The following is a 14934-nucleotide window of genomic DNA, read 5'->3' as shown; positions in this document are numbered from 1 at the left end:
AGCCTGAGGATAACACCTATTTCTTGTGAACAAGTATCGAATAGTGTAGAGATGGCTCGGCCAACAAGAGGAAGGGGTCACGGAAGACGAGGTCGGGAGCCTGCAACAACTAAAGACCCGAGCATGTCGGAACCTCTCAGAGGAAGGAAGTCAGTCGAGCATCTCATTAGTGAACCCTACGCGGCATACCGTGAGGGAACAAGCAAAGGAATTCGAAATTTGTCAGAAGAATGGGAGGAAGAAATCAAGCAAAGCAATGAGATAGAGGAGGAGATAGAGAATTGGAGGATATTAGTCCCGGACCCTGGGAAAACCAAAGGAAGGATAACGCAATTCAAGTAGACTTTATACATCTAACGGCTTATGAAAAGCCTATTGGGGAATTCCATGGAACAGATCTCGGTGGGGATGGCTCTCTCTCTCAAAGACATGCCAAACTACAAACAGGATTTGCAGTGAATCCAGTTCCAACTCCACAAGCAGGACATATGACTGGACAAAATTCAAAGGCACATCCCATGCATCAACGAATTGACTGAGATGCCTGGAGAAACTATCAAGGATCCAACATCGGTGGAATCGACATCATAAGAGTAGCAAGGATAGCGAGTTTACCTGTTTTTTTTTATATGCGGTTAACATTTACTTTACATTATGCATGCTTATGGATAGATAGACATATAGAGTCTTGTAATGAAATAGAGACATACTTTTCTTGGTTAGAAAGATTGAACTTTACTGTTTTAGGATGGCCTATAATGAGGATAGGTGGCCAACAGACTTGGTTTCTCACTGGGCAAGTTGAGGCCACCTAGCCTACCTATGTGGTGTAAAGTTTCTAATTATAAATAGAAAATGAAGGGTCTTGCCAACCTTAACAATATATATATATATATATATATATATATATATATTTAACTGATTAATTTCTAATTTCTAATCAACATGTAACATCTAATGTGGTAGGGTTTTGGGTATGTCCTAACACAGTTTCTCTTTGGCTAAGAGTTTATTTTCCTCAGATGTAAATTAGAGGCATCTGGCAGGAGAGAAAGCCTGCCCCCTTATGGACCACCATTCCAGGTGGCGTGGTTTTCCTTGAATAATGGTGATGAGTCAGCCTACTTGGCTAAGAGTTCATCTTCCTTGGATGTAACTCCGAGGCATCTGGTAGGGGAGAAAGCATGCCCCTTACAGACCACCATTCCAAGTGGTGTGGCTTTCCTTGAATAACGATGATGAGTCAGCGTGCTTGGCTAAGAGTTCATCTTCTTCGGATGTAACTCAGAGGCATTTGGCAAAAGAGAAAGCATGCCCCTTACGGACCACCATTCTAGGTGCCATGGTTTTCCTTGAATAATGATGATGAGTCAACATGTATTAACCACTAACAACTAAAAACGATTATCCTCACTACCAATTTAGAAACTAAACTAAAACTATATTTTTCTTTTAAACTTAAAAAAAATCCTTTTATTTGCTAACGTTTTAGCGCGTTCTTACAAAATGGGAAAAAAGACATAGATATGTAAGACTTATTAACGAGATAATGGGAATAACACAAGGCAGCTTCTCTAGATATACTTTATAAAATTGAAGATATTTAGGAAAAAAAATGACGGTGCTGTCGGCACACAATCTTCATGTGAGAGATGTCCACCTCACTTGGTTAAGCAAGTGGCTTTGCCCTTCTCCAAGGGTCCACTTTTCGCACACCATTATCAAGTTCTTTAAATTTGATTTAAACATTATTGGTTTACATTGTTGTGATCCTCCTTTTCAGCCAAGATTGCGATCGTTCATCCTTTTGGACTCACTCCTTTTCGATTTTACTCTTACATTACTTTCTACTGTGCAATGATGACGATGATAATCAGCAGCAATATTATTGGGAGTTTACTGACTTTAAAAGTAATTGTTAGATTATAGATTATAATCCAATCAACAATAAGTTATCGATAATGATATAGACTTAATTAACATTATCAACTATGTGGAATTTATAATTATGATAATAGAGACTTGGGTTAAAAGTACAAATTGCCTCGTAATTGTTGAATAGTGTGCCAGCTTTTTAATGTAAGGGTGGTTGTTGGCATTGCCCCATGTGGGTTAGTGTTGATATATAGTAATTTAAATTATTTGGGTTATAAGGTTTTTTTTTTTTTTTTTTTTTTTAATTTAATAAAAAATATATATGTTTGAATATATATATATATATATAAAATTAATTAATTAAAATAAATATGTATTTTTAGTTTATAAATTTATTTTATAGTTTAGTATGATATGTAATGTTGTTTATTCATTATGAAAGTTGAAATTTTATTTATGTCGGTTAAAAGAAAAAGTTCTAAAAAATCTAAAAAAAATTATAAATAACTATACAAAATATTTAAATGTCTACTCATAAAAAGCTATAGGTGAAAAAAGTAAATCCTTCTCAGCTCATATTAAATCAGTATTTAAAATAGATCTATACTGATTTATTTGTAAATTAAAATTTTGTTATATATTATAGATAATAAGATAATGATAAAAAATTATAAATTTATAAAAAAAAATTCAAACTATATAATGGATGTCATATTTATGTCACTGCTTTTATTAATTTAAGTGTACAAATTTCTTAACTTTAGATTTAATTATTGTTATTTCGCTATTTTTTTCTTTTATATGATATTTTATATGATATTTAATTATTTTAAAGCAATTTATCCCAATTATATTTGTATTATTTAAACATTCTTTACTTTTAAAAAATATATATTTTTTTAATTCCACTCACTACTTAATTAATACTAAACTAAAATTAACTAAGCCCACTGATTTATTATTTTAAAAACCCATGTCCTCTAGGTGTTCTAAAGCAATTCCACTAGAACCAAAGCTCCAGCATATTTGATCTGCATTCATATTCTTCCACGTAATTATTTTCATATTATAATGATAATTTAAGTGTGTGCATAGATGTTTTCTGCACAACGCTGTGGTTGTCATGGCTCAACACTATGTTACAGCTATAAATATATATTAAATCAAAAAGTGGAAGAAGTCCATCAATAATTACAGAACCATAGGCAAATACACTCGTGTACGCTACCTAATACATCTACAAGCCAAACCCAGAAACCACCGTCCACAGAGAAATAAACAAGCTCACTGTTTAAGCCACCCACCCAAAAAATGAAGAAATTCAAGGGGATGGGATTGTCCTTACGTCTGCATGCGTTCATTCCCATATACACCGCTTCCTTTTAGAATTGTATATCGTCTCATGCACAGATAGGGTTCACGTGCAGGTTCTGGGTTTCAACTTTCAACTAGCGATACGCCCTATAAAGCCCCACCCACACCCTTACACTTACTCCTCACACACACCACAGCATTTGTATTCCCTTCACATTTGCCCACCTCCATTTTGTTCCCTTCCCTGTTTTTCTTTTTTGGGCCTCTGCTCGCCCCGCCGGACTCGTTGAATCCGAGATGACGAAAGCCCGAGCAGTTGCGTTCATCTTCATGGTCCTCGTATCAGTGATGCCCTCCAGCATTGCCTGCGGTTACTGCCCACCACCGAAGGGCAGCGGCGGTCACCATGGCGGAGGATCTTCTCCGCCCAAAACGCCCAAACCTCCAAGCGGGCACGTACCCACTCCAACCGTCCCAGCGCCCAAAACGCCCAAGCCTCCAGTGGTCATCCCTCCCCCAAAAGGTGGATCAGGTGGCTACCCGCCCTACACTCCCAAACCTCCCTCCGGTGGAAGCCCCAAGGTTCCCACGCCCTCTGTTCCCACTCCTTCTATCCCCACGCCCTCTGTTCCCACTCCTACTATCCCCTCACCCTCTGTTCCTACCCCAACTGTTCCCACTCCTTCCAACCCGAAATGCCCCAAGGATGCTCTGAAGCTGGGAGCCTGCGTCGATCTCCTGGGAGGCCTGGTCCATGTAATTATCGGTGACCCCGTTGTAAACGAATGCTGCCCCGTTATTCAAGGCCTCGCAGGACTCGAGGCAGCGCTCTGCCTGTGTACCACTATACGAGCAAAGGTTCTGAATCTCAACGTCTATCTTCCACTAGCGCTTCAGCTTATTGCCAGCTGCGGTTTGACTCCTCCAGAGGGCTTCAAGTGCCCGGAGGCGACATAGGTACAGAGTTATAATAGCCCATTCTTTCATTTTTCTTTTAATCTCTTTAGGTTTGTTTAGAGGTTTACTTTATCTCTCTCTGTGTTTTTGTTTTTCTCCCTATCAAGTTCAAATGGTTGGGACGTGTATCCAGTGTTTTGATCAGCTTGGTTTCTCTTTATTTAAGCAGCATGCACGGTGTATCATTGGTTGTCACTTTCGTTTTGAGGGTCAGCTGAGGCCTTTTCACAGATCTAACGTTTGTGGCGAGTGTTGAGTATTCTCTTTCTTGGATTAAGCAGAGGTTTTAAAGAACTAATTGTGTTTTTTCAGGAGCTCCTATGACCATCCCACAGCCATCCATCTGTACCATGCAGTGTACTTGTGTTCCAATATTAAGTCTGCCATTTGTGCCAATTTGCGAAGTAGAGATAGTATACTCAGCTTCACAAGTTCCATGTTCACATCCTTTGTGATGCAGGTTTAGATGGGTTTCTTTTAGCGTTCATATACAATCCACTTGGTGAAGTGGAGATGATATATACACAATATTTACTGGTTCTAGTTCACACAAAGATGTCAATGTCCCGCAAGTTCACTTGACATCTAAGTTTAGATGGGTTTGTCATATATATATATATTTTACAAGTCTAACAAAATTATATATGTGTGTTTAGATGGATCTATATTAGGATCTCTATTCAGTGCATTACATAATATACCATTTAGACTCCACATCTCATTACATACAAAAGCATATATTCATAGAATGTGGGAAGCTGTGGAAAAGAGATGTACGAAGTTCCATGTTGATCTTAGTTTTCATATCAATATCCATGCCAAGTGTTTTAAGATTTTATATATTGACCAGTAGAATATACACATAGAATGTCCTGAGGGGCTAACTTAAGGTTCCATACCCATATATATATATATATATATATATATATATATATATATTCTGGAGCTTCTCAAGGTCAAAATGCATAATGGGTTTGAAGTTGACTTTGTGCTAGTATCTATATTCAATGCATCCTATTGAAGTTCTTTGGATTCCATCCCTGGACTCCGTAATGCAGCCATCTCCTCTCCTGCAACCCGATCAAAATCATTAGTCTTAGCAAAGCCCTTCACTATTGAACACTGGTATTGGATGCTATCTGGTAGGCCATTACCAACCTGCGATCTTGTTTTATTGCTTAAGTCTTCCGATCTTGTGGCTTCAAAACTCTTGCTTTTCTGAGCATCACACAATCCTTTAAGACCGTCGAGTTTTTTGTGTACTATACCTTTTAGAGAACGTTTTTTTCTCTATAGGGTCTCAGATTTCTTTTACATGTATACTAATGATGCGTGAAGTTCATGAGTTACTTTTCTGGTATGGTGCAGTACTAGCCAAACTAGTACTGCATGGAAATTTTGCATCTACTAGTTTGTATACTGCCATAGATCCAATTTATCAGGCCTTCAAAGGGATCAAGAACTCAGTTACAAACCTCATTAGTTTTGTTCCTATTGAAAATACCCCAGAAATCCAAGGTTGACATGGGTTTGTGCTTGTTTATATCGTAGAGATAGATACTGCATTATCTTACTTAACAAGGATGTTGAAAGTAAGGTTGAGTAACTCAGTATGCTAGTATATCCTTTCATTTGAACAACATTTTTCATGGCTGTAGTCTCCTACTATGCGTACAACAGTGCATTGCAATCTAATGTGACAAAGACTTTTGTTGGTTGGTTTTCAGGTGGAGGATTGACATGTAACGGTAGTAGTACCCAGCTTGCAGCTATTCAGTCAGCAACGACACTAAGGATGTCTACCTGAGTTGGGCTTTGTAGGTTTAGGGTTTTATGGAGCATCTTCTTGGCTCTTAATAAGTGTGACACTGGTTTATTGTATTCGTCATTATTAGTCGATATTTTCTGTTTGCTGTAACGTGTGATAATTTGTGTCGGTAGACATCATAATGTTCTGAATGTTTCAGGAACTTGAGTTGTTTTAATATTTTCTTCAATAAATCAAGAGCCATCATTCATTCAAAGCGCACCATTTGTGTCACTGTTCACATGTTTTGGCTTCTATCGACAACTTTTCCCATAATAGTTGCTTCCATTCCGAAAACAAACGAAAAACACGGTAAACTTGTGTGCCATAATACAGATATTGATCAGACAATGAAAGAAAATAAAAGCGCGAGTGTCCATTCAGAGCTCGTGAGGCACATGGGACGTTACGGCTTGGGACAGAGGCGGAGATTCCAACTTAATAACAAGACAATAAATAAAAAGATTCCGTGCCTTACAGATAAAGTAATGATGACTTCAGTAAATCGGGTTGATTGTTCCACTGCCACTTTTGCACTTATTTTTGCTACTCACATGCATATTGACTGATTGAGATGGATATCGGTTTCCTACATTAAACATAAGGGAAGAATATTGTTTAATGATACAGTGATTTGACACCCTTAATTTTCTTAATCATAACAGAAGAATGAGAATGTTGATTAGTGATCTCTTTGTCTCCTTTCTTATTCATTAAATCTCGATCTTGAAACTGGTCGCTTTGCTTGTAACACTCCCAAGTACGCGGACCCAGATTTATTTTTCTTGGTTGTTCTCCATATTAACAGAACTATTTCCATAGTTTTGTCTTAAATAATCACACTATTATCTAGGCTTAGAGATAATTTTTTATTTGTTTATATCATGAGTACTGCTCTTATAATCTCTTTTAGGGCGAGAAAGGTTGTATAAGTTTTTGGGCGTGAGAAAGGTGGTAAAATATGTGGTGAAATATTCGAAAATGACTTTCCCTCACTTTATTGGAAACTGTCTAGTGTTTTTTTATATCGATGGATAAAATTAAATAAAAATGTGCAGTACACTGATACAAACATCCAGCCTGCTTCTCGATCCATTAAATATGTTATATTTGTGGGTACATCCAGCTGATCGATCGCATAAATATGTATTTGAGGGTACTTTGCAGCTAGTGTGCTGGCTACCAGTCATGGAATTTTATGGGTAAATTGTTTGTTACATGGTGATTTGCTTCTGAAATACAATTAAAAAAATTCAACTGATCAATAATTTTTTGTTAAAATAATCAAAATAAAAATAAATATCACATTTAAAGAAACTAGATCAATAATTTTTTGTTAAAATAATAAAAATAAAAATAAATATCACATTTAAAGAAACTAGATCAATATTTTTTATTAAAATAATCAAAATAAAAATAAACATCACATTTAAAGAAACTAGGTTAAAATGATCAAAATAAAAATCAGAGTTACAGAAACTTTACATATAAATATTTCAGATTCGAAATTCCACTCTGCTTGCCATTTTGTTTTCTCCTAAAAGTAATGTTAGACATACAGCCATTTTGTTTTCTCCTAAAAGTAATGTTAGACAGACAGACCCAGAAGCTACCCAATTGAGTGTAGTGGGCAAGACTGGATCGTGACCCTAACGCTTTATTTCTTTCTGTTTCTCGTTCATTGAGTTAATTTTTGGAATGGTTGAGCCAAGGGAAGTTCTAATGTTCTGTGATTGCATTCATTGATTTGGATGTTCCATTATTGTTGGGCGGTGTATTTTCATGAGTTACATACTTTACCGAACTTCCATTCATTGAAATATTCTTTTAAGGTCAAAGTTTATCGCCTGTCAATTGTCTTTGAAATCTGGGACTTGAGGATCGGTCACATGTGTAATCTTCTTTGTCAATGCTATAATGGTACATTGGGATTCTTGATTCTATTCATTAAAGTGAATCTCGCCATTTTGCTTTTCAGTTCCTTGATCTCCGCAACCGATAGTTTTCAGGGCAGTGAATCTCGCTACTACCTTTTTAAGATGTTGGTTGTCGCACATTTCTTGTTTCTTATCATTTACTTGTGTGTACTGCTCCTCATCCTAGTTACTCTGATTTGCTGGATTTTTATTGGTCCTTTCTGCCGCCTTCACAAGATGGCCATATATCTAGTACGTATTGCGTTTGAAGACCAGCGGTTCATAGTCTAACCCCGAATGTGAAATATAAAACATAGTCTAACCCCGAATGTGAAATATAAAACCTGGTTGACATGGATGGCTTCAAGGGGACCTTCTCTAACATTGACTTTGAGGAAGATTCTAGGACCTGTATATTGGTTTAGATTTTTTTAGCTATAAGTTTTCCAATGTGTTTTGCCTATGGCTGGGAGTGTCTGATTATCCCAATATATCCGTGAAAGATTTGATCACTCACCCGTGAGTCCAGCCACTTTTGTTGGGATGATTAAGGAAATGTAGAAGATGTATGGGTCATTCATCCCTTCGAATACTAGAGATATAGTTATTGTTAAAATGTGTGAATCCAACTTGTTACTCAATTAGGTCCAGAGGATCTAGAGAGGATGTGTCTGTTGCATATGGACTCTCTAATTCGCCGAGGATCGAATAGCTCTATCTCGAATATTGCACTCGAGTGATTATCCAAATATCCCACCATAATTTGGGGGAATTAAGTATGAATAATATGGTTCTATAATAAGTCAATGTATTCGGCCGTATTAACATTCTAATTTTCTCAAGACCCAAGCTCGTACCTTGAATAATTACATTTTACATGATAACCCTAATTTGTTGAGATTGGTGGGTATTTAATTTATAAGTAATATGACCATGCAATAAGTGTATCGTATGTATTTTCCACCATCTGAGTGACTTTAACTTCCAACTAATTCTTAGAGTTTAATCTATTAATGAGTTTAATTTATTTGTTTACTTGTTCATTGTACTAATCAATCAGTATAAGAGTTAATGCTTAAAAATCTTAGCTTGAATATGTTTGTGAAAGAAGTTTTAGACTTGATTTTATTTACATAAAATTTATGGCTTGCATGTATTTTGGGAGAAGTCACAATTTTTGTATTTTGGGAGAAGTCACATCTTTCAATAAAGATCAACTTTTAGGTTTTTGAATCAAGATGTGAATAAGTGATATGGTTTAGTATAAAAACCTATTATGTTTAATTAAAAGGATGATCATGACATAAGGCCAAGACGTCAAGATGTAGAGGCTACGTTAAAATGTGAATGTTTATGGAAATATATAAAATTAATATTCTCAATTCTAAAATTGATGATGAGAAGTTATAACTTTGGCATGAATGATGAAGATGTTGATATTATTACCTATGCCTCAATGGAAATTTGATCGTATACTAGTGGGACTAATATTCTCAATCTTAAAAATGATGATAAGAAGTTCTCAAGGACTATGATAATGTAGATATTATGACAACCTACATCACAATCAAAATTAAGTCTTATACTCTAGAATTAAATTCCCAAGTGAAATGTCAAATAAGCTATAGAAGTTTTTGAAATATTCAATGAATGTCAAAGTATGTAACTTGAACTTGAGATAGTGGTAACCTCTTTGAATCCCCTCTTTATCCACAAGATTAAACACATTTTGCCTTAAGGAATTTAAAATTTAAATTTAGAAAATAGAGTTTGATGAGTCTAAAAACACTTGATGATGTTTTTTGTTTCACATTTGAGGTAAGTTAATGCAGAGAAAACCCTGCATAACCCAGAATCTTTCACATTCTCATGCATATAAAAATGTTTCTCTAAATCTCTGAAATAGTATTCCAATCTGGCAATTTCACAACTATCACAACGGTTCAACATATGCGAAAGCTTGTCAAACATATGGTTCAAAAACCACAACCCAACAATTTCCTTTTCAAAGGTTTCAAATAGCATTAAAAACCCCTTATAAAAAGTCTCATAAAGACTTTAACCAAACATCAGTTTCATTGTTTAATTTCCAGGCATTTATAATTTAAAACCCCCAATGCTTCTCATTTAGTCATGCGCTCAATTCTCATATGTTTGCCAATTGACATTAAACATATTACATTTGGTTTAAATCTCAAAACATCAAACTGGCTCACGAGGTTTTAATTTCATTTAACATTTAACCCAATCCCATGAGTTGTAATGCAGTCCCACGCACATTCAACTGCAAGTTATAAATTTTCCAACGTTGCAATTTAACACTCCTGCTCTGCGTTTTGATGCAACACCGCTCCCTCTGCATCCTTAACGCATTTACCTTTAACTCTGCGCCCTTTCACGTATGTCAGTCATTCAAGATTATACAATATCAAATAGAATTCAAGAAACCATCCCTACACAGAGAATGTAGACTCAAAATTTGTGCTAGGAATTGACATTCCACAATAAATCAATTACTTTGGCAATAGAGGTTTAAACCATTGGTTCATCCATCGCTTCACTGTTAAACTTGGTGTTTGTGCAGACTCACTTTCAGCTATGTATACAGTCTCAACGACTTCAATGGCATCGATCCAATCAAACTCAAGACTAATCTATCAATCACACAATATACAATTCACACAGGAATTCTAAAACCAAAATTCTTCACCAATAAAACCAAATGTAACAATTTCAAAAACCTCTTAGTTCATGACCATATTTTCAAATCGATGGCCTTACAAATGCCCAGAGGCTTACAAACTTTTTCTGTCCAGTCCTCACCTCTCCTCCCTCTATTCTATTCTACCTCTTCCTTTTTTCTTTTAAAAGAAGTTACACATCAATCATACCTAACTACTTCTTCCCACACATGAAGAATTAGTTATTCAGTTATAACTCATCTTTATCATCATTTAACTAAACTAGACCACTTTTAACTACCTACCCTTATTGAAATTAACACAAATTTAACAACTAGGCCTTCCTCAAGTCTTGCATTTAGCCACAACATGTGACCACCCTGTCACATTGCTGGCTCGGTCTAGATGCTCCTACATCAGACTCTCACGGTTGAAAACATTCATGATCTCCTGATCATGTGCTTTCAAAAAGGAAAGAAGAAAGATAAAAATTCCTCCTGGATCCCAGACTTTGTCCTGGAGTTGTCCATATGCTCTGCTCCTCCGTTTAGGCTGCATGTCAGCTGCTTCCTGCTTCATCTTCCTTCCCTGGTCACAATAGTTTGGAGCTGAAAACACCGTAATAAGTTTACCATTGTGTTCAATTTCATCTTCCTCTTTAACTTCATGAGTCCTGACCACCTGCGCAAGATTGTTTTCTTGCAGAAATCTTTTGGTCACATCTTCTCCAAAAGACAAACCAACCTCCCGTTTGTTCGGTCCACGCCCTTTATGGACTTGTGGATCGCTACAAAGTATTCCACACATCAAACCCTCTTCAGGGGGCGCGCGGAATCGAACAATTTCTTTGATATCTTCCAGTCTTATACCATCAGCACTAAAAAGACTATTACGGACAACAAAAATCTTGTCATTGAGGACATGAGCCAAAGGCATGTAGCAAAACACTTCAACGAAAAGCTCAATCATGCTTCCAATGTACTTGGACTTGACTTCGCCCTCAAAACTATAAATCTGGTTCATACTCTTGCTTTCATGATTTCCTCTTGCAAGACAGAGTTGTTGGACACATACACTTGAATACAAATAGCACGAGTATGACTTCAACATCGATGTCATCACAAACAGTGAATCACTTTCCATTTAGAATGTTGATGTCAACCAATGATGGCATCGCCTCCAGCAAATCTTTTACTTGCAATAATATTTGAGACGCACACCTTCCGCACATATTTTCCTGATTCTTGAAGTCATCCATCACTGTAATATTTTCTCCTTCTATTCCATGCTATCGCTCCACCTTTACTGAATGAAAATTAATGGATTCATCAACAGAGTGATTCTCAAGACCATTCACTGAGATGGCCTCAATAAATCTAACATTTTTTACTGTTGTTTCGGTCTCTTCAAGCTTTTTTGCGGTGTCAGGATCATTTGGACCAATTCTCTTACCCTGCTGAAAATATTTTTGTACTTCGCTGATCACTTTTTCTGATGCTGCTAGCCTTTGCCTTTTGGTCTGCTTCAACATCAGTTCCTTTATGTTCTCCATCTTTGTTTCCAGTCAATCTACTTGCTGGTCTTCTTCATTAATTCTTCCTTCTTGCTTTAGCTGGTTGCTGCTGTCCAGCGGCATCTTCCTCTGTTTCACACATTTAGACTGTGTGTCCCCTTTCAACGATATTCCAATTGGCGATTCTGGACCTTCTTCTTTCTTCAATACTTCAGTGTGTTGATTTAACTCCAAAGAGTTTTCAAGTTTTTCCTCTGCATCATCTATTCTAATAATGCTTCCTTGGCCTTCCGAAGTATCATGGACTACATTGACATCATTCCCACCAGCTCCTATAGAAGTAAATTCAAATTTTCCATTCTGCATATCAACATCATTATTTACTTCTTTGATGGAATTACTAATTACATTTTCTACTCCATGTTTTGAATCCCCACCAATGCTATTTGTCTGTGTAGACATACTGATATCGTGTTCTGTTGACCCTACAAAACTGACATTTATGCCCTGCTTATCAGCCTTATGTTTGCTTTTTACATTTCTGTTATTTTTCTTCTTGCGGACTACAGAAGCACCATCATTACCACTGGCAGCAATTGGAATGCTTAATGGCATACTTGTTTCAAACATAGAACTACCTGACATGTGGAGCCCATCATTTTCAGTAACCAACTCCACAGAATTTTCTTCTTGAAAACGAATTCTGGGGCGAACCCAAAATCCGGTTTCCCCAATAAAACCATCTTCAGGCCTGTGGGTTATGGGCCCACGCGGCCTATAGGAGTCGCTTCTCAATCTCTTCTTCTTATCTTTACTGGCGCCACGCTTGCTATCAGCGCAACGGGGGTTTTCTTCCAAAATTGCCACGCCGGTTTCCTCAACAACTTCGTCTCCTTTGCCAGTCTTCAATCCCACCTTTGTGCGGCCTCTTGACCTTTTTTTTCTAGTCTTGGCCCCTCCATCGTCTTCACTATCAGTAGACTGTGGTGGCTCTTCGACCTTTTCTTCTTCCTTCATTTGACTGCTCAACTGAGTCAAATGTTTCTCAGCACCGACAACAATACGTGCATTCACCAATAAATTGTTAGTTTTAAAGAAATAGGACCTTTCTGTCTCTTTTGATGCTTCAGGCATCAATCTCCCATCATTTACTTTCTGGACTTCAATAGATCTTGTTTCAAATTGTTGGCTGCTTTCGTATTCATCCCGCTGATTCACAATTTCTTTAATGTCCCTACAGACACAACTTCCTTGCGGATTCTGATCTTCCATCTCACTGCCAAATAACTTCTGCTCGATTCCTCTGATTTCGACATCATATCTGTTAATGTCATTTTTTGTACCTACGGTTACATCATTATTTGAAAATTTATGACATTCATTCAACTCCATAAATGTTAAAAATATTTCATCTCTATCATGCAAAGTAACTGTAATTTCTCCTGGATCAGATTCTACAGGTTTTCCTCCTCCATCAGGTTCCTTTAGCCACTGTTCCAAAAACTCGATTTCCCTCTGAAATCTTTTTAGCACTTCATCACTACCTTCACTCTGGCAATCTTCCTGAGTTATGCTGGTTTCAGCATCATTACATCGAAAACTTTCGTCAGCAATTTCATTAAACAAATACATTTGTTTACCTCCTTGGAATTTTTCTTCGGCATTTCCACGTTTCTCCTGTTCCATAACAGCTTCAAATTGCTGTCTTATTCCCAACAAGAATTCATTTGTGATTTCTTCTTGTTGTGATAAATCATTACCTTCCTTCTCTGAAAGGAATTCCCTACCAGGCTTTACCTCAAACGTTTCATTCTTCTTTGTGATAGTTCCATCAGACTGCTCACCATCTTTCGCACATCCTGCAAACATACATAAACTGTGAGAAAAATTGCAAGACTGCATAGCCTCATCTGCTTCTCTTGCCAACACGTCTTCATATGCTTTTTAACTATTCCAATAGTTCATGAGATCCTCCTCTTTGGTCTCTTCACCTAGACTTTCACCCTGTTCTGGGCCACAAATGGAAACATCCATTTTTAACTCAGCCTCTCTGAGTTCTCCACAACTCAACATCTGCTCGAGCTTCCTTAGCTCTTCTGCCAACTGTATGTTTATCAGCGTTTCTCTCTTTGTGTGTAGCTTCTGCCACTTCATCCTCTTTCTCATGGTCCGACCATGTGTCCGGTTTTTCACATTCTCCTGTAACAACTCCATCAATAACTCAAGATGCACTGCTATCTCAGCTTTCTCTTTCTCATACTCTTCATCAGTCAACTGCTTCCATATGCCATTTGCCTTGGCATCCTTCTCCCTCTTTCTACTGTGGCCTCTCTCTGAACCTTTGCTCCCTCCTTTATGACTTTCAGTAGTCATCTTCTTCGCCATGAGTTTCTCACCCACGAGTTGCACCAAGCCTCTACAACAGCAAGCTCTCCTGCTGCCACTTACCTCACCAATCCTTCCCTTCGGATCTGGTCTTTTGGTAATCACCCGATCCTCTATTGGGACCTTTTGAGCATTTCTCCACTACTCCTTCAGGCTTCTCTCATCTGCAACTTTCAAGAGCACACTTGTCCTTTTCATTCAACCTCTGTTGAATCTTCAAGTTCTGCCACATTCACTTAGAATCCTTTGTTGGACTCCTCTATCACTACTCTACAGCTATGATCTGCTTCTTCCCGCTGAGACTTTCTTCAATCTGCTTGCAACCTGAACTCTGCAAACAACTTTCAAACCAGAGTCAAATATCATCTGACAACTCACCTTCAAGATCCTGTTGATCTTGCTTCACTTCCTCAACTGCACTTGCATATTTGCGTTGCAATCTTCATCAGTTCCAAAATCTGATCTTAACACATGCAATTAATTTAA

The 14934-nt window shown here is 37.3% G+C and overlaps 1 protein-coding gene and 1 pseudogene across 1 annotated transcript; one reads left to right on the top strand and one right to left on the bottom strand.

The window, feature by feature from the left end:
* The first annotated feature begins 3356 nt into the window (after positions 1-3356).
* LOC149224556 (uncharacterized) lies at positions 3357-6175 on the top strand. The gene is made up of 2 exons (XM_089386152.1): positions 3357-4146; positions 5874-6175. The coding sequence occupies exon 1, from the start codon at positions 3487-3489 to the stop codon at positions 4144-4146; it is 660 nt and encodes a 219-aa protein (XP_089242278.1). The 5' UTR covers positions 3357-3486; the 3' UTR covers positions 5874-6175.
* Positions 6176-10184: 4009 nt separating this feature from the next.
* Positions 10185-11573, bottom strand: LOC149224555 (serine/threonine-protein phosphatase 5 pseudogene; annotated as a pseudogene).
* Positions 11574-14934: the final 3361 nt, after the last annotated feature.

This window comes from Pinus tabuliformis, chromosome Q (genome assembly GCF_031772625.1).
Source record: "Pinus tabuliformis cultivar Carrire ecotype Pingquan chromosome Q, CPIR1, whole genome shotgun sequence".
NCBI lineage: Eukaryota > Viridiplantae > Streptophyta > Pinopsida > Pinales > Pinaceae > Pinus > Pinus tabuliformis.
Note: the sequence above shows the minus strand (reverse complement) of the source record. Positions and strands in the feature narration are given on the sequence as shown.

What these genes read in the sequence shown, in the direction of transcription:
- LOC149224556 (XM_089386152.1), top strand. Translation starts at nt 3,487, where the DNA reads ATGACGAAAGCCCGAGCAGTTGCGTTCATCTTCATGGTCCTCGTATCA.